Raw genomic sequence first — 20,175 nt, forward strand, 5'->3', positions numbered from 1 at the left:
CTTTTTCATGCTTGGGTTTGGTTTACTCTTTTTTTAAAAAATATTTATGTATTTGGCTGCGCTGGGTCTTAGCTGTGGCACGTGGGATCTTTGTTGCGGTGTGCGGGGTATGTGGGATCTTTAGTTGCGGCATGCAGAATCTTTAATTGCAGCATGTGGACTCTTAGTTGTGGCACGTGGGATCTAGTTCCCTGACCAGGGATCGAACCTGGGCCCCCTGCATTGGGAGTGCGGAGTCTCAACCGCCGGGCCACCAGGGAAGTCCCTGCTTTACTCTTTTTTATCTAGTTTCTTAAAGTTCAAGTTCAGGTGGTTGATTTTAGACCTTTCTTCCATTTTTATATAGTCATTCAAACCCATATATAACCCCTGTGCCATTCTTAAGCAGTATTCCATAAACTTTGAAATATATGTTTTTTAATTTAGTTAAAAATATAGTCCATTTCTTCTGATTTCTTCTTTGGCTCATGAATTATTTAGGCATTTGTTGTTCAGTTTCCAAATATTTGGGGATTTCCTTGACTACTTCATGTTTTTCTATTCTAATTTAATTCTAATGTATTTAGAGAACATACTTTGTATTATTTCAGTATTTTCAAATGTATTGACTTTGTTTTGTTAATTTCCCCTTCAGTTTTGAAGGGTATTTTTGCTATTTCTTTCAGCAATTTGAATATCGTCCATCCCACTGCCTTGTGGCATCCATATTTTCTGATAAGTCAATTGTTAATCTTATTGAGGATAGTATATATATATATATATATATATATATATATATATATATATATACTTAGTTTTAGGTGCTTATTAGATACCCAAGTGGAGATTTTAAGAACTTGGATATATGAGTCTGGAGTTTAGGGGAGAGGTCCAGGCTGGAGACAGTAATTTGAGTCTTCAGTATGTAGACAGTGACTAAAGTCACATCACTGGATGAGCTCACCAAAGGTGTGATTATAGATTGAGAAGGAACCAGCGAAGTTGTCTGAGAAAGATTAACTAGTGAGGTGGGAGGAAACCAGGAGAGTATCATGTCATGGAAGCCAAAGGAAGGGTTTCAAGATGGCAGTGATGTATTATTTCAAATGCTGGTGAGAGATCAAATAAGGCAATAAGAATTGACCACTGGGTTTAGTTTAGTGGAGGTCATTATGGATCTTTCATTGGAGTGATTGGAGTGAAAGCCTAATTGGTGCAGGTTCACTAATGAAAGGGAGAATTGGACACAGCAAGTTATAGTTAACTCTTTTAGGAAACTTTTTTCTAAACAGGAGCAGACAAACGGGGTAATGGCTGGAGTTTGACACTGATTCAAGATCATAGTATCATGACATTTCATTCAGTCCCATATTTCTTAAGTTTGAAACTTCTGATGATTTCACTTCAGAAATTTTCATTCCTCACTAAGATTGACTCATATTTTCCCTTTGGAGGATATTCGCAGCCTATTTATACCTGTTTGTAAGCCTTTTTGGCTTCCATCCTTCCCATTCTCCCGTCTGGAATGATCACTGCATTACTCTCTTTACAGGTCTTACCAATTCTGTCATAATCTAGCCATTAAAGCATCTTTCAGGGTTCCATTTATGTCCCACTTCCTTCATGAAAGTCACTACTGTTTCTCACTGCTTGTTTTCTACATTTACTTAAGCAGCTTCCATGTCCTTGTCTGGCTGGTCCTTGTCTCACAGTCTACAGCTATATTGTCCAATATGGTAGACACTAGACACACGTGGATTTAAGCTTAGTAAAATTAAAAATTCAGCTCCTCAGTTACAGCAGGCGTATTTCAAATGCTCAGTAGCCGTTATGTGGTTAGCAGCTACTCTTTTGGAGTACACAGATATAGAACATTTCCATCATTGCAGAAAGTTCTATGGTGCAGTGCACTGGTCTAGAGAAGGAAACTGACTGCTGCACAATTACAATAAATGCAGTAATTATGTCTACTGCTCATCTTGGCATTTAATAAACTGTGACTTTGTGATTTTATTTAACTAGTTCGTTCATCCCCCTAAATTGGAAGCTCTTCGAGGCCAGAGGACATTTTCTTTCATGTGCCCCACCATGCTTTCCTATAGCACTGGCTCACTGAATGTGTTCAGTGAATATGAAATGTAATTTTGCATTTGCTGTAGAAAAATTTTTCATAGATGAATTCTTAGATTAACTTAGAATTTTATATCCTGTAGGGCCCTGGAGCATGCCATGAATTTAACCCTGACTAGCAATATTATCAGTTTCAGATTCCTTTTTTCAGTGCTTGGGTGATAAGAAGTATAAGACAGGGGCTCTCAGGCTTTGGCTACACTTGGGAATCACTTGGAGAGCCTACCCCAGAAACTCTTGATTTAATTGGTCTGGGATGTGGTCTGAGGACCGAGATTTTTTTAAAACTCCCAGATGACTCTTCCATCCAGCTGAGGTTGAGATTCATTAGTAGAAGAGATTGAACCCCCAGCTCTCCCCTTCAATTCTGCTCATTTACAGCTATAAATCAATGTTACCAGTACATTTACATGTTATCTTTTATCCTATGCAGTAACATTTTTTTTCCCTCCTTATAGTTTCTTATCTCAGTAATCACTATGGTCCTTCTGACACTGATGACTGTCACACTGGATCCTCCTCAGAAACTACCGGACTTGTTTTCTGTATTGGTGTGTTTTGTATCCTGCTTAAACTTCCTGTTCTTCTTGGTATACTTCAACATTATAATCATGTGGGATTCCAAAAACGGAAGAAATCAGAAGAAGATCAACTAGCTATATCCCCAAAGAAATGTGAAAATGTTAATAGTGCTACAAGCTTTTGTGAAATTTTTGCCGTGTATAAAAAGAAATGATCATTTTGAGAATCCTGGAATTATAGGAAATGGTGAAAAGTCATTGTTGTCTACACAAAATAAATGTATATGGGGACCAAAGCAATGGAGGCTTTTATTTTCTAACTACTGAGTGGCCAAGAAATATTGTAGTTTTATTAAATTCACAGTTATTCAAGTGGGAAAATAAGAGAAACATGTCCTTAATCTCAGTGTTTACTTAGGAAATGTACTCTGTAATTTGTTGTCTTGAAAAAAATCTGCAAATACAGTGAGCTTAATGGGAGAATTTAGCCCCTTATTTTTGAAGGAAATCACTAATTTTGGTATTCAGATTTTGTTTTCCTTACATTTTAGAATGCTTTAGAAATTATATCTCAGGGATTAAATTTGTGATAATCTTTTATATTGCTATGAGAAGGCAATTTAAACTATTTAAAGTTTGAACATGCCTCATTACATGTGCAAATTTGAATTTTTTTTAGCAAGGCAGAGATTAAACTGTGTTATTATTTATTTCCAAGAAGTCTGATTTACCTGAATGCAATTAAACAATGAATTTTCCTAAATTTAAATCTAAGTGGTTTGAATGAAGTCTTTTTAATTACTTATGATCATTAGTTCTAAACTTTCAGGATCATTCTGTTTAAGTTAAGTGGCCTTACACTGGGTTCATCCTTCTGTTCTTCTTTGTTATGACATGGTTCAAGGTTAGCAATGCCATATGCATTGATCCATATCATGCTTCATGTTAACTTAGTAGCCCTGTTAATACTGTATCACTCTATATTAGAAGAAGACCATCTTTACTATAGTATTCAGTTGGTAAAAATAATTTATTGTAGCCATGTTGTAGAGTCTCATGTAAAGATATGTTTTCTTTAGTCTCTGTAATAAAAACCATTTCCCCATCAACCTATGTTTTTAATGAATATATTTCTTTAATAAGCCATTAAAGCATAATAACTAAGTGGTGGTATATTTTAAAACAATGCAAGCCAAACACATATACACAAAGAAAATTTGGTTCTAGACACGGACACCTACAGGCTGATGCAACAACGTATATGTTTTTAAGTCTGATAAAGGAAGTGGGTTTAGACAAAGCAAAAAATCAAGAAGTATTTCTTTCTCAAAGCAAATGTGCATAAAGACTCAAAGGGCAGGTCAGCACAGAAAAGCAGCCTTGAATCGCTGCCGAATCAGCAGGAACATCGCTGTCCACGGTCACCATCTGTAATCACTGTGCCCAAATGTCAGCATCTTGGCTGCCTGGTGTAGTCTTATTTTTTATTTTTTGTAATAGAAAACTTGCATTTAATACAGGATGTTGATTTAATTCAATGATGAGGAAGTTCTGACAGCTTCTAAATAGTTGGAATAGAGAAACATTATTTGAAAATGAAAGTATTATTTAAACATTAGTAAAATAGAATGCACCCATATTCAAGGTATCTTATAGGCGAATTCTAAATAAAAATACATTTCCAGATGATTTAATCTAGTCATATGGAGTTACACTGTAGCTTTAATGGAGACTTGTAGCAATTATAAGTCAAGTAGCTCATATCTATTAGAAACCAGTTTAAGAACAGTCCACTTTGAACTTTGAGGGATTAACTATCAAAATAACAAAAATGTCCAGTGATGAATTAAGATCAGAAATAGGCAATTTCAGAGCATTTCTCTCAGCTATATTCAGGATTACAGGGATATTTTAATATAAAGATATTTAGCTTATACAAAAAAATTAAAGACTTCTCACTTTATTCACTGATATACCTGTCAAAAAATGATCTCTTCCAAGTTATTTTCCAGTTCATTTTAGAAGGGCTGTTTCTGAAAAACGCAGTTTTCTTTGTTGTCAATAAACTTAGGTATGCGTCTTAAAATGAAGAGAATAGGGTATATGTTCATGTATCAAATATGAGGCAACAGAAGTCATTTTGTCTTGAAGCCTTAGGGAGGGGAGAAAAATCCCCGATGTAGCATTCTGTCCAAATGATAAACCACAACTAAGTGAGTGAAACATTTACAAAAGTCAAGGCAGCCAAAGGAGCCTCTCTGTTCAAGGGAAAGAGAGTAAGAGATGGATAGGATGTAACTAAATAATGGTTGGAGTAACACAATGGTTTCAAGTCTCAATTGGTCTCTCTCTTCTGTTATGTTCATTGGAAGATCAGGGCCAAGTGTATCCCCCCGCTTCTGCCCCACCACCGCCCCGCCCATATAAACATTAGTTTTGTGTGTGGATCTTTCTGCTTTGTCCTTCGTGTGGCCTCCAAGGGTGATAAAGCGAGAGTCATCTGATCTACAATGAATAGAACTGGGAAGGGATTCTTAGCCGACCCAGCTGTTCTGAAAGGCAAAAGCTTAGTATATCAAGAGGTCAAACATACAGTAACTGATTTAATAGCATTAAGCACATAGCTACATAACTTGGATTACATATGAAACCAATCTACTTCTTAACCCTTCATTTCCTGACTAATGTAGGTTTCTTTATATTTTGGCTTACATTCTAAGGTAAGTTTTCAATGGTAGAACACAAAGGAATTATCCTTTTTGGTATATTTTAGGCAATGTCCTGTTATGAGCACTGTATCACAAAGTACCCTTAATATTTAGCAGATTCTCTTAAAAACCTTATTTAAATAGTACCAATAAAATCACTAGTGAAGGCAATTAGTTTTGTTAATTGAGTTACTGTTTAGTATCATTTCAATGAATAGTTTTTTAAAAATAACTCATTTTCATTTTAAGAGGTGAATCTGAAATTTCTGTAAATGGAAAATTAGTTATTTTCAACCTTAATTTGTTAAATTTTGTTTCAAATTTTTCATATAGTATTTTTATTTTCATGATACAGTGAATTAAATGACATGGTAATATCTTATACAAATTTTGTCAAGACAATTGACAAACAGACTTTTAAAAAAAGTGCTATCAATTCTGCGATTCTCTCTTCCCCTTTATTTTGTGACAGCACAAACATGATGATACAAAAAAAACTAGAAAATTAAAAATTTAAAATAATGCTTCAAAATAATTTGGAGGGGATCTCATATTGCTCCATGAGATAGGTCTTTTCTTTAAATTCAGTAGATTCTGTGTAGTTCAGTTTAAAAACAACTTCATATTTAAAAGTCTGTACTGAAAAATACATTCCAATATTTTATAAAAGGAGATGTGGAAATTTTAAAAGCTTGAAAATACTTTTTCTCTACAAGCATAAGAATAACTAGAATATAATAAAGACTCATCCCTGAGATAGTAGCTAAAATAAACTTATAAATTTTAAAAGCTTTCAAAAGAATCTAATAAATACACATCTGGAGCTTTAAATGGGAAAACTGGTACCTAATACCACTCACTATTAGATTTAATATGAGTTTTAAAATATATAGCTCTACCAAAGGTGCCATTTTTATTAATGCTTTATTAAGTCTATCCACAAATGCTAAAAGTATATAGAAGCATATGAGATACAAAATATAAGTCAAGATCCTCTTCTACATGTTCGCTTACACTTTAAAGGGTCAAGAAGAAATGTATTATTTACGTTGAGATTATCTACTGGTGCGTGTAGAAAGTTTAAATTAGCTGCAAGAAATTTTATCTAGACATGCACCTGCCTGTGCTATGATCTGGTATTTACTGGGCAGATTAATTACAAACATTTCTTCTGTTCCTTTAAATATGATCAGGCAGATACAGAAGTTGGCGTTTTCATAGTGAGTGCATTTCTTCTAAATGCCTGAAGGATAAAAAAGATGCTTATTAAATCATCAAGAATTAGTTTCCAAATTAACATGCATCTCATACATGATTTACGAAATGATTTAAACACCCGTTTACTATGTAATTTGGTACCTAGTTTAGTTAGGTACTGGTCATCTCTCATTTGCTATTTTTGAGTCTTGAAAGCAAGATTCACCTTCACAAATAATTGTCAATATGACTACTCTGACGTAGCACTCTTCACTTTATGTGAAGATGGATTTGAGATACTTCGAGAGGGTTCTAAAACTCCAACATGACCTAATGAAAACACCAAATCTTACATGCCTTTTGTCTATAAGCCTTCAGGGCCTTTCAGCAGGTGTTTCCTCCAACAGCTGCCCCCACAAAAAAGAGACAGTCTTTACTGACATTCCTATTCAGAGTATGTCCCTCTGGGGACTCCTAGTGGTGACAGAAGTTCTTGTCTATTTGGCCTTAGGACACTTGTGTGAGAGGAAGCCTTTGAAAAAAGCACCCAATGGCAACTGATGGCATATATACCCATAGGGCATGTGGACCCTTTACTTCCTGAAATATCCCTTCCTTGCTTATATTAGCAGCTATGAATAAGTAATACATGGTGGGCCCCCATATTTCCCTATTCATGACAGTCCACCTATATTCTTCTTGTCCTACAAGTAGATAGGTTGCCAACTTGACAACCAACTTTTGCCAACTCATGAGCTGAGTCTGATCTGAATACTAGTAGAAGATTTTAAGCATCCTAGGGTTCACTTAATATCCTTATAGGGGGCTTCCCTGGTGGCGCAGTGGTTGAGAATCTGCCTGCCAATGCAGGGGACACGGGTTCGAGCCTTGGTCTGGGAGGATCCCACATGCCGCGGAGCGACTAGGCCCGTGAGCCACAATTGCTGAGCCTGTGCTCCGCAACAAGAGAGGCCGAGATAGTGAGAGGCCCGCGCAACGCGATGAAGAGTGGCCCCCCGCTCGCCGCAACTAGAGAAGGCTCTCGCACAGAAACGAAGACCCAACACAGCCATAAATAAATAAATAAATAAATACATAAGTAAATAAATAAAATTTAAAAAAAAATCCTTATAGGTTATTGATACACAGAACTAATGATAACACTGTGGAGGAAAGGAAAACTGCCATTTATTAAAAAGTTACTGTGGGAGGGCTTCCCTGGTGGTGCAGTGGTTGAGAATCGGCCTGCCAATGCAGGGGACACGGGTTCGATCCCTGGTCTGGGAAGATCCCACATACTGCGGAGCAATTAGGCCCGTGAGCCACAATTACTGAGCCTGTGCGTCTGGAGCTTGTGCTCCACAACAAGAGGCCGCGACAGTGAGAGGCCCGCACACCGCAATGAAGAGTGGCCCCCGCTCGCCGCAACTAGAGAAAGCCCTCGCACAGAAACGAAGACCCAACACAGCCAAAAATAAATATAAATAAAATTAAAAAAAAAAAAGTTACTGTGGGGAAGGTACTAATTAAGCTATTTAATTAAATTAATTAATTTGCTTTTTATTTTTGTTTTTTTTGGCCACACCGCGCAGCTTGCGGGATCTTAGTTCCCTGACCAGGGATTGAACCAGGGCCCTGGCAGTGAATGTGCCAAGTCCTAACCACTGGACCACCAGGGAATTCCCTAAGCTATTTTATATAATCCACAAGGTAAATAGCATCAGTCCCATTTTATAATTAAGGTTTTGGGAACCGAGTGCCTTGTTTAAGGCCACTAGCTAAAGTAGGTAGTAGAGCTGGTGCTGGACATCTAATCCAAATCCCATTCTCTGTTACAATGCTAGGCCCTGCAAAGAAGTCTCATCAGTTGATCATGGCTGCCAGGACAGTTGTGTTGAGAAAGATTCTGAGGCCAAATTTAGGATCCAGCAAAAATCACTACTTTGATCAATGTGACGTATATCGTAGCACACGAGTGAGGAGCAGCAGCATGGTGGTTTTCTCCACACTGTCATTCTGCTTCTGGAGATGAAGCTCTCAGAACACAAATGAGAAGAAATTTACATCCAGTGATGCAGTCCATGAGCAGTATTTTGACAGAATTCATCCTTTATATAGCAATTATATTATATTCTTTCTAAAACATATTTTGGATTGTTACTTCCTTAATAATCTTCACTGGTCCATTTCTGCCTAATGAATAAAGTCTGAGCTAATTTATTAGCCTGGTGATCATAACTGTCAATGATGTATCTGGAATCTACTGTTCATTCTGCTTCTCTGCCTTTTTTGTTCATGTTGTTATCTCTGCCTAGTATGTTTACACAGCCCATCAACATTACCCATTTTTCAAATTCCAGCTTCCTAGTAAAATACAAACATTTCCATTACTAGGGTCTTGGATGGCCCTCTGTTAGAGATTATGTACAGTGGAATAACTAAAACTGATTTTAAAATCATGAACCCTTAAATAATGACCTAATCACTCTATCCTAAAGGCGGTCTATGTTGTGTATTCCTATACTACTGCTTATTCTTCATTTCGTACTTAGAGTAGAAAAGAATGTTTACTCTCCTCAGCCTGAAGAGGAAGAAATTTCTGTCAACTCTTCTGCTCCCTACAGCCCATGGAAAAGTGACAAGTTTGACTGACTGAAGTCCAGAACAGTAGTCCACATTTTACTAGTCATATTCGGTCACTATTCTTACACAACACTCTTCTTCCCCACTATTCAGTTTCCCTTTCACCGTCTGTCTACTCTCAAGTCCAGTTGGCCTTCATGCTTCTTAATTTCATGTTGTAAGGAGACCGGCCCATTCTCTCTCTTCTGCAACCAAGCATGTAAGGTAGGTCTGTGGTCTTTACTGTTATAGAGACACGTGGACTTGGGTCTGTTTCAAGGATCCAGCTTTCTCCTCAGGTTCAGGAGAGCACATGGGATTCAAGATCTAGATTCAGTATGGGAGAGGGGAGGTTCCACTTCTGCCTTAGTCCACATTAGTTACCCCAACCTTCTACCAGAGGGCCTGCCATGTTGGAGGTTAATTCCTCCACTAATCAAGTTGATACTTTGATCCTCGTTGGATTCATAATCTTTTTTTGTACTTGCTATTGGCCAGAATCCTAGAAAGAAGAAGGGTCTGAACTTGTATCACTTATCATAGCTTGCCTTATATTACTATTATTTCATGTATGTAATATGAATCTTATATCCTTAGCTTGAATACTAGGTTGGCATTAAGCAAAGTGCTTTGTTTATACTAATCCTCACACTTTTGTTAACCAAGTGATTTATTTACACTGTTTCTAGAAAATGTATCTCAGCATCGCTTGTTGACATTAGCCCAAATCATGCTTTCTCCGCCTCTTTTGCTGGTTGGTCTTCATACTGTCTGTGGCCTATGGGTTGCTGTCTCCCTTACGCACAGTCTCTCTTATTGTAACATTATTTTATAAAGGCTCCACCTTCTAAAGGCTCTGGGAGCGAATGCATATGGGGTGCTCACCCCCACTGAATAATATAGGTCGGGAGGAATAATAACTGAAGTGTGACAGAGGGCAGAAGCTGATGTGCAGACAGGGAATCTGGCCACAGTGGTGTCAGGGGCATTGTGACTGTCAGAGGTTTCTAGGGCATAGGACAAGATCAGGGAGTTTAATATCCTCCCTTAGTCATACCAGTTAGGCAGCTGTGACAAATGCATAAAAGAACATGGAAGAGAGGGATCTAAGGAAGCCTTGTGTAAGGTAAGTTATAAGCAGGTTTTGAAAGATGGGTAAAATTTTGATGATGGGGGAAAAGGTATGCCAAGTAGAGGAGACAAGAACAAAGATAAGGAAATGAGACAGGTGCTTTCTGAGGAATGTTATCTAGGTATGAATGGCAAATAATCTGGAGTGACTGAGGCACAAAGACAAATTAGAAAGGTAAGCTGGGGTCAGATCAGGGAAGAGTTCTGAATGATGGTATAAATTTGGATTTCACTATGAATATGGTGGAGTGATACCTTCGAAAGCATAATTTGTTCAGTAGCAGGACAGGCTGTAGGGAAACGAGATCAAAGAGCAGAGAGGCAGGTTACAATGAGGATGCAGATAATCTGGATGAGAGGCAATGAAGGAATAAACCAGTGCAGTGGACATGGAAAGGAGAAGTAAACGTTTTGGGAAGTGATACGAATTGGCAGCAGTTTGGATGTGGGAACAACTAGATGAGACAGAATTGTAAGGTTTTCAGCCTTATCACTGGATGAATGTAATCCCTAGAAAGATACAATGAGGGATAATATGAGGGGGGGATGAAATCAGCATATTAGGGGAATAATGTATGGGAGCTGAGATTGTTTACAGCTCAGGAGGAGGGTGACTTATACACTAAGGTGAGAACTAAAATCAAGGAATGGATGAGATCATGAAGAAAGCACCCAAGGTGAGAAGAAAACATGATCAAAAGAACCCAGGGAAATGTCTCAAAGGTAGTCAAGTACATTTCACTGTAATTTCTCTCTGTTGCTTCCCACTAAAAGGGAAGTTGACTAGTAGGTCAACCTTAATTCTTTCAAGGTTTTTGAAAGTACTACTCAAAATAAAGACTCAGAAAAACATCCCTAACATGTGATGATGTTTACTAGAATCCACGAACACAAAGCTATTCTCAGTACTCTTAAGTTTCCCAAAAGTTCATTAATGAGACTGTCATATATTAAATGTGTATATTCATTTGCCAAATGTATAACTGTGAATATTTATGTGTGTATATAACTGTGTGTTTATGACAACCATCTAATAGTTTGCTGTTGGATTTCCATAGGTCAGAAATTGTATAAAACATTTTACCCTATAATGAATGAATGTATGTATTTGTATGTATATTGTATACTTAAAACTTAATAGAATCTAAAACCTTTGAGCAGTCATGAAACCTGACATTCACTGATTACTACCATGTAGTGGGCAAGAGCACAGGCTCTGGCACCAGACTACTCTGGTTAGTATACTGGCTCTGTCTCTTAAGTGATTCTGGTACAAGGTACTTAACCTCTTTGTGCCTTAGTTTCCTTACCTGTAAAATAAAGATAATAACTATCTACTTCACATAAGTTGTTGTGAAGGTTAAATGGGATGCGTATAAAGCGCTTGTAACAGTGTCTGGCACATTGAAAGTGCTCAATAAATGTTAGCTATTATTATAAGCTATTATTTATTGTATACTACAGAATGAACATTTTAAGGAGTGAAAGTGATACAATTTTCTGTAGAAGATGCTTTGCAAATATTTTAAAAACAGCTAGTTAGGGAGATAATATTAATCACTTGAGATACCATTTCCAAAGCAATGTATTTTCAGTATAGAATTCTTTTTTTGCATTAATTTTTTTCTGAGAGAAAACAGGCAACATCTGGTTAGCTTCTAAGAATCTTAATATTGATGCCACTAAGTCTGGGATAATGCTAGTTTTTACTGTGAACCTTCAGTTGCAGGTACACTAAACACTAATGTTACATCATGACTCATAATGCTTCTAGCTAATATGTTATAGTAAGCTATTTATAAATATATCATTTTTACTTGTATTGCTGAATCCACAGGAATTGTTTTGAAGGAAAGGTACAACTAATTAATATGTAATTATTTACTTAATTCAGCACATTTCCAAATTCACCGACTTGTTATGTCTTTGTTCAGTCAGATGTGCCCTATAGAAACTATAACCTACCTCTCACTATTTAGTTAGCTATTTTTACCAAAGGTACTCAATTAAAGGCCCTCTTTATATTCAGTAAAAAATATGCCCTCTCTGAAAGCTGGCCTGGTAAGCTCAACAGTGTTCTCTTTCAACGGCCTCTAACTCACAGATCTTGTTAGACTGCCTTCCTATTATTTATAAGAATAGATAAAATATAATTTCAACTAATGTCCCTATTTTCTTTACAGACAGACAATACCAAGTTTGATAATATAATTAAAATGTTTCCACCTGAAAAATAAACAGTGAAATCTAACATGGCTAAACCTAATCATTAAGGTGAAACAGTACCTCGGTTTAAAATGGTTTTAAGGAATTCATAGCTATCAAGATCATATAATTAATTCTATATGAAAGAAAAAACTTTTTTTTTCAGAAAACAGTGCAAAGTAAGTTGTCATAGTAATGATGCAGAATAAATGCTTAATCAAAATGAAATTAAAATAAAGAACCTACACGTAAAGTTTTATTTTACATTATAAGTAACAGCTTTGGGGCTATAAATTCTTGTTTCAACAGCCTACAGATTTGCCTGATTCTGTTTCAGAACGTACATTTAAAAATTTAGGATGAAAACTGACAAGAAACTTATTATTATAATGTGTGCTTATGTTTTATTATAATTACTCATCTTTTGTGCTAGGTTCTATAATCCTGAGGGCAGGACTATGTCTGTCTTGTTTATTAGTGTATCCCCAATGTTAGAATAGTGCCTGGCTCCTAGTAGGCATTCAATAAATATTAAATGAATGGGGCATGTAAGGAAATAGCAATTTATAAGTATTTGAAAATATCTAAATAATTCCTTTAAAAAATTCTTAGAGTGGCCATTTGTTTTTATTCATTCACTGAATATGCATTATGGACCTTCTATCCAGGTTCTATACTAAACTCTGGGACTATAGTATAGAGATAAGACTTTTGTTTGTTTGCCAAGGAGAAGCCCAGAGAGAGCCCTGTAACCAGACAATTACAATACGCTACCACATGATACATTTATAAACATTCAGACAAGTGTTGCAGAAGCCTAGAAGATGAAGCAATTTAGCCTTTTACCTAGGCGAGCTGGGGAGAGTTTCAAATGATGTGACACTGAAGGCTGACCTTAAGGAATGAGCAGGAGTTTGCTAGACAAAGAAGGAAGCAAGTACAATCCAGGCAGAGAGAGAAGTAGTAGAGAAGCCTGGCGTCCTGAGAGAGAGAGATTCCAGAGGACTGAAGCATATGGTATGAACCATATGTGAATGAAAAAGACTACTTTCTGCCTATGTGAGGTCTGAGCTGGAGGAAGAAAAACACCTAATATGTACTGATTGCCCAAGTCCTGCTTTTAACTATATAATTAGTTATATAACACTATAAATATCTGCTTTATTATTATATAGATGTGTTTAAAATACAAAAACAACTTAGAGAATTTATCTAACACTTTGAGGAGCTTTTCTGACTACTCTAAGAGTTAAAATGGAAAAAAAACGTTCACCTGTCAGGTGACATAAAACCAATTCCTACTAAATGTGCCAGAATAATTTTTCTCCACCTCAAGAACAGTTAGTCTTCAGTCTGTTCATTACTATCTTTTTATAGTATTTTTATTTAATAAAACCTATTAAGACTACCATACAAATCTCTTTACTTATGCTTTTATCTTTTAACTGATCAATTTTTATATTGCTGACATCCCTTCTTCACCATTTGCTCATTTAAAAATTCATAGTATATGAAATATGTCTCTGGAGAAAATGTCTATAAAATTTGTTACAGCTGGCAAATGTGTATGAGTCAGTGATAGCACATGACTAAATGCTTCACAGAAAATAAAATTTGTTTCTGTAGTAAGCAGAACTGTTTAAATGTTATTTATTTTTATGTTTCAAAGAAAATATATTGTGAAGTGCTGCATTGATTTAATACGCAACAATGTCTGTGTACACGCTGTAGAAGGAAAATTTATGAAACCTTTGCACCAATTCCTTTAATTGAATTTTCCAAATCTCTCACCACACACAAATAATCAATATCTTCTGCAGAGAAAACCAGTCAGAATTATTACAGTCTTTCGTTTCAATTTTGTTGTCATCAGCACATACAGAGCACCTGGATATTTGTAATGTCTGATAGCAAGTTATTTACACCTCTTAAACACATAATTGCTATTAAATGAGTTAAAATCTATGGTTTAAAATTTTTTACCTAATTATTTAAAAGATAAAAGCATCATACTTCTAGTAAAGTATAAAAAAATATAAATCTTGGAAGAAATTATTTAAAAGGCTTTGAAAAGTAATAAACCAGTTTGTTTTTCCTTAAATCCTAGACAAATCTCAAGTAAGCAGTCGAAATGTAGCCCTAAAAGTGATGAATAGTGTAAAGCAAAAGCATGAACATTTATTAATAGGAAAAGGTATGACCCACACACAGCATATGTGACAACTGAATCCTTATAAAGAGCTGGGGACTACAGTTGTACATTAATGTGTATGTGTGTCACCAAAACTAACATCTCTATTTTTTATCTCCAGATAAAATAATGTTTATCTGGAGATAAACATAAGAATGTTAACATAAACATAAGAATGTTAAAGCATAGGGGAATTTTTGTTGTTTCTCCTAAAATTCATCATGTCTAAACCTCAGTGCTTTTAATATTGGAGTATTTGTTTGAAAAAAGATATTGCTTAATGTTAAGACATAACAGAAAAAAAAAGGGTAGTAGTTTTCTAGGAGTAAAATTATTTAGCTGATATGATGAATACTTTTTCAAGACTGAGTGGGGGAAAGAACAACATATTTTTAAGCTAAAAAATACTTCAGTGGGTGGTTAGAATGAAAAGGCAATATCAAGCTGTTTTACAGTCTTAGAACAGAAGGAGTTTAAAATTTGTCCTGTGGTCCAAGAATTTGAAAACTTCAAAATGCTATAACCAAGATGAATTTTACAATGCAAGAAGACAGTTAAGTTAGCTAAAGAAAGCCAGAACATGATAGTTTGTGCTTTTTTCTTTTTAAGGCCAGAGCTAGAAATTCTGAAATATTTTGTATTATAAACAGCTGAAACAATCAACTTTTTTGAACAATGTAAAGTTCAGATGGTTACATTTCATTTAAATTATGCATACTTCAACCTACACAATTATTCTCAAAACAGATAAAATATGTTTTGGACTGAAGCTAAGTGTCTAGATTTCATATCTTAAGTGTCTAGATTTCATATCTTGGCAACTGCTCTACAATTTGCTTACATTCTTTTAAAAAACATTTTGTTTACTGGAAGTACTAGTCACAGACAAACAATGCTGGTATTTTCTAATATCTCCAGAAAAAATGAAAATACCAAGTACAATATAATGCCATCTATTGTCTCAGGAATATTTGTATCAAGTTGTTTTATGTAGGGGTTGATTAGGCAAAGTAAATAAATTTCATGCCTTCCCATGTGATGATAATGTGACATTCCATCTGTATCAACCCATTGAATGGTCATATGTTTTAAATCTTCAGCATAACAAATTAAAAATAATTTTGAAAATTCACATCCAAATATAACAGAAAAAGAACCTTTCATTTCATTATTTTTCTAATAGTCATAAAGCCAATATTATTAAGGAAAGTGAAGTTAGGCTTACTTCCTAAGTAACTGAAAAAAGAAAGAAGGCTTCCTTTGTTTAAGAAATTTGTATTTAGCAAAGGAGGTCCTCTTTATTCATATGCTCTATCAAGGCATTCCCTAATGTGCAAGGTCCAGTTCTGAAAACTATGAAAATCTCAGTGTACCTTTTCATGTTACTGTGTATGTTTTAAATTTCCCTGGAATAGGTTATATAAAGCCTTAGAATGTGTGTCAGATGTCTATTTAATTAAAACACAAGAGTCTTATCTTTACAATTATACTTCTCTGCCTGTAATAAAGACTACAACTGATGCTAAACAAACTAGCACTGAAATGAAAAAAAATAAACAGAACTAAAGGACCAATTCAAAGGTGCAATGACAGCATAAATGTTGGAATTCTTCTGTTATTGTCTATTTTAACTATTCTGGGAAAATTTGATAAGAATCTGAATAAAAAAAAATCTGAAGGACATTCTTTTGATAGTGAAACAAGTAATCTGTTTATTTTCATTTTCATAATTACCTAATAAACCAAATCCAAAACATATTATAGGGCTGATTTTTATATTATGTAATTTGTGACTATATAATTTCTAATTTATGGAGATTCTCAAAACATTTTAAAATTTAAATAATTCTGGGTAACAGCATATTAAAAGAAAAGAGTAAATTAGAAATTTTTATGAAAAGCTGAAGGCTAGATCCCCAAATAAGGAATATATAAAGCAAATTAGTTTGAACTGTCAAAAAAACTAACAAAGCCCTCTTAAAATGAATGTATGAATAGAAGGGGGTAAAAGTTAACTTAGCAAAGAAATTTACATATAACGTGCATGTGTTGGTGTCCATCACCTATAACTGAAAAAAAAAAATCCCACTAATTTTAAAAAATACATATATTAGGAACCAGAGAAAAAAACAGGGAGAAGTATTCTGTAAAAATATTTAGCTCAAATTCAAATTAAAAAATTCAATCTATTTTTCAGGCAATATTACTTTAAAAAATAAGTGATACACTAATGAAGATTTGAATACCTAAGTAAATATTAAGAGTTAATGTAGCTCTTGACAAGAAACAGAAATGGAAAATGACATATATTTTCATATATATATTTCTATATAATTTATATAAATATTATATATTTAATATATCTTAGCTCAGTTTTCATTTAAACCACAACAAATAATCAATGCTTATTAGAAACTTTAAAGCATGATTTAGTGATACAATCTCCTCTATGCATGAACAAACACTCAGTTCTTAGGGAACACCTGGTAATGGGCAAGTCAGTTTTAATGCCTAAAATACTAGAAAATAGTTTTAAGGCTGATCATGCAGACACACACAAAGAATCAGTATGTACTGGATAACTGAAAGGAGATGACTGTTTTAACATGTGGAAATAACTTTAATGTCTTAATAAATGTTTAGGGAAGGAAACAATACTTTTGGGAAATTTTTTCCCATTAATTATTAGCAGTGACAGTTCACCTATTTGTTCTACAATTTTCCTTTCCTCATTTCTCAAAACTTGGCACAGCCCTAATGTAAAGCCTAATTCTAATTAGTTCTAGGAAATTACAGATTAAAAAAAAAATTACACCATTGCCACAGAATATATAGAAGAAAGATTTCCTCTAGTTGGGAAATAATAAATATTCCAATTTCCCATTATGATCCTCTAAAACTTGTCAAGTTAGTAGAGATTAAAACCACTGAAAACCAGTTACACATTATAATCAAGTTACACAGCATTAGAAGAGATCTCAAGCCTTTTCTAGGAAAGAGCTGCTTTCATGCTCTTAAAGTCTATGGATCCTAATGGGAGTTAGCTGCCCAACTGAATGGCTCAGGAAGCCTGCTCAGTTCCCTTCCCACATGAGTTTTGGAGGAGTTTTTCCATGGCTGCTGCCCTGCCATGACCCAGTTGGCCTTTGGAACTGACCAGCAGGGAATCCCAGCTCTTTCCACTGCAAACTCATCGCTGGCTTTGTTAAAGATCCTAAACACAGACTAACATACTAGATTGGTTGAACCAGTTTCAGTTATGCCTTGTGTTTGAATCTGAGAGCAGGGATGACTGGATGATTTCATTTGTTTTAGGAAGAGACAACATGGAAAAATGCAAAGACCATACTTTTTGAGGTAAGACTGGTCTTTAGTTGGAATCCCTGCTCTGACACTTAAGTAGCAGTGTCTTTGGGCAAGTTACTTAATATTTTTCTGTGTCTTTGTTCCTTATCTATAATGACAATAATAGCTATCTTGCAGGGTTGTTGTAATGATCTGCTGATCCTAGTATTGGGAACACAGTAATTACTAGTCCTCAACAAATGGCAGTCATTGGTACTCAAAAATGGTAGACTAAAACATGGCTATCCACTTCAAGGCCTACCTCCATCTGCAGAGATTGCCAAATGGCATTCATGTCAGTAATATTAAAACCATCCCTCTTAAGTTGGTCTAATGGTTTTAATATTTTATAGTATTTTGCTTACTGAGGTATGAATGTGCATGTGTTACGAGAACTTAAAGTCTGCTAATTTAGTTTCCCATACTGTGAAATGCTCCAAGGTATAAGAGTTCACAGTAGATCAAATGTCATTAATAATCTGAAAGTTTTCAGAACACTGGTTACAAAGTAACTTTTCATGTTTTGTGGATCTTTCTAATTCACCATTAAAAGCTGCCATATATTAATGCATTGTTGCACCACCTGTCTGTATTCTCAAAAAGAACTTTTGATAGAAGAAAAAATTTAACTCTTGAACCGAAAATTGTATTTCAAAAGTTCAATCATCAGGGAAGCTGATCTTACCAGACACGGTCTTTTGCTAAATGCAATATAATGTTTTTCAAATGAGATTCGTGGTCTTTTAAAAAAAGGGCCCATGATAATTGGTTGAAATGGTAAAATGAGATGAAAGGATCTCTTTATGTAATAAATTAAAACACAACTCTTTACCTTTGTTGGGAAGTCCTGAATTCTTCTTTTCAAATAGTTTTTGTTTTGTTACTTTTGTCACTAAAGGAAAAAAAAATCTCACATTAAAAATTAATACGGAATATTAAATAATTTCTCATTTTGGAAGAAACAACTTCATAAGAAAGAATAATTTCAAGCAATACATACTTATAAATATCAAGTATAAAATGCAATACCTTATATCTTTTTTAAAGAATGAGAACTGCATTAAAAAAAAGCCTAATACCAGTTACCAAGGTACATTCTTTCCCTTCACATTCAAGAAGAATCCCTGAAATAACATATCCTGGCAAAAGATATGTGGCTTCCTGTTCTAAGTTTGCAAACAAGTAATAGAGAGACACAATCAAAAACTCATAAATTTCTCTTACTTAGGTCTTTTGTTTTCTGCATTTCTCTTTTTAAGACACATGATGCATGGGAGATACCAATGAGATTTTCAAGCTCTCTACTGTCCTCCAAAGCCTAAAAGAAAGTCATCTTAAATGAGTTAAGTTCTCTACAAATATAATACTACTGACAAGTCTAGTGAAAACAGAGTACACTGCTTCCTTCATATGAAAAATTTAAACTCTATGATAATGAAATTTAACTTTTTCTCTTAGGTTAACTATTGCAAGCCTTAAAATACCTGAATAAAAACAATTTATTAACTAAATTACAGACTAAACATAATTAATAAATTTACTTTTAAATGTGAAGAAGCCAGATATTACTAAAATATTATGGTTAATTAATGTTCATATATGAAAAGAAGTTCCCATGAAAAGTAAATTGAACATATCCCCTGTAAGTTCTTTCTGGGATTGGATTCTCCTATTCTTTTTCAAATAGGGTAACAGAATATGAAAAATTATATGCCAAAAAAAGCAAACCTGTATATTACTTAAATTTTGCATTATTTCCATGAATTCGTCTGATGATTTCTCAACTTTAGATAGCAACACCATGAATCTATGAATGAAGAAAAAAATATTCAACAAGATCAGGCACTTTCAGAGTTTTAATTCTTTTGAAAGCATCTTTGATTCAGTTTCCTAATCCTTTTCTTTATATTTTTCAAAGTGGTAAAAGATGTAAATGCTCCTCCTTCTTGCTTTCATTCCTTTACAAACAGTATATTTTACCACCCATCCTGTCCTTTGGTGTTTCACTTTCTCATTCCCACTAAGCAGTGGGAGAGACGATGTAGCTGGCTTGTCCTTTCTCCCCCATACCACTTTGAGAAAACTAATACATCACCATCTCCTTATTTACCTAGATCTAAGCCTATGAATCAGTGTTACCCAGTGA

General features: G+C 34.8%; 2 protein-coding genes across 7 annotated transcripts in view; one reads left to right on the forward strand and one right to left on the reverse strand.

The window, feature by feature from the left end:
* ALG6 (ALG6 alpha-1,3-glucosyltransferase) overlaps positions 1-3,739 on the forward strand; it is a 60,077-nt gene extending 56,338 nt beyond the window's left edge. For all 3 annotated transcript variants that reach the window (XM_068540024.1, XM_068540026.1, XM_068540025.1), the window contains one exon: positions 2,568-3,739. In XM_068540024.1, the coding sequence (XP_068396125.1) occupies positions 2,568-2,765 (198 nt within the window). In that variant the 3' untranslated portion in view covers positions 2,766-3,739. The remainder of the gene's footprint in view (positions 1-2,567) is intronic.
* A 29-nt stretch (positions 3,740-3,768) lies between these two features.
* ITGB3BP (integrin subunit beta 3 binding protein) overlaps positions 3,769-20,175 on the reverse strand; it is an 88,658-nt gene continuing 72,251 nt past the window's right edge. The window contains exons 5-9 of one of the 4 annotated variants that reach the window (XM_068540027.1): positions 19,758-19,836; positions 19,254-19,347; positions 18,862-18,921; positions 4,607-4,709; positions 3,769-4,191 (exon numbers count right to left, since the gene is read on the reverse strand). In XM_068540027.1, the coding sequence (XP_068396128.1) occupies positions 4,065-4,191; positions 4,607-4,709; positions 18,862-18,921; positions 19,254-19,347; positions 19,758-19,836 (463 nt within the window). In that variant the 3' untranslated portion in view covers positions 3,769-4,064. Of the gene's footprint in view, positions 4,192-4,606; positions 4,710-6,167; positions 6,582-18,861; positions 18,922-19,253; positions 19,348-19,757; positions 19,837-20,175 lie in introns of those variants that run through there. The other 3 variants (XM_068540029.1, XM_068540028.1, XM_068540030.1) reach the window with 3 other exon arrangements.

Source organism: Eschrichtius robustus, chromosome 3 (assembly GCF_028021215.1).
Source record: "Eschrichtius robustus isolate mEscRob2 chromosome 3, mEscRob2.pri, whole genome shotgun sequence".
Lineage (NCBI taxonomy): Eukaryota > Metazoa > Chordata > Mammalia > Artiodactyla > Eschrichtiidae > Eschrichtius > Eschrichtius robustus.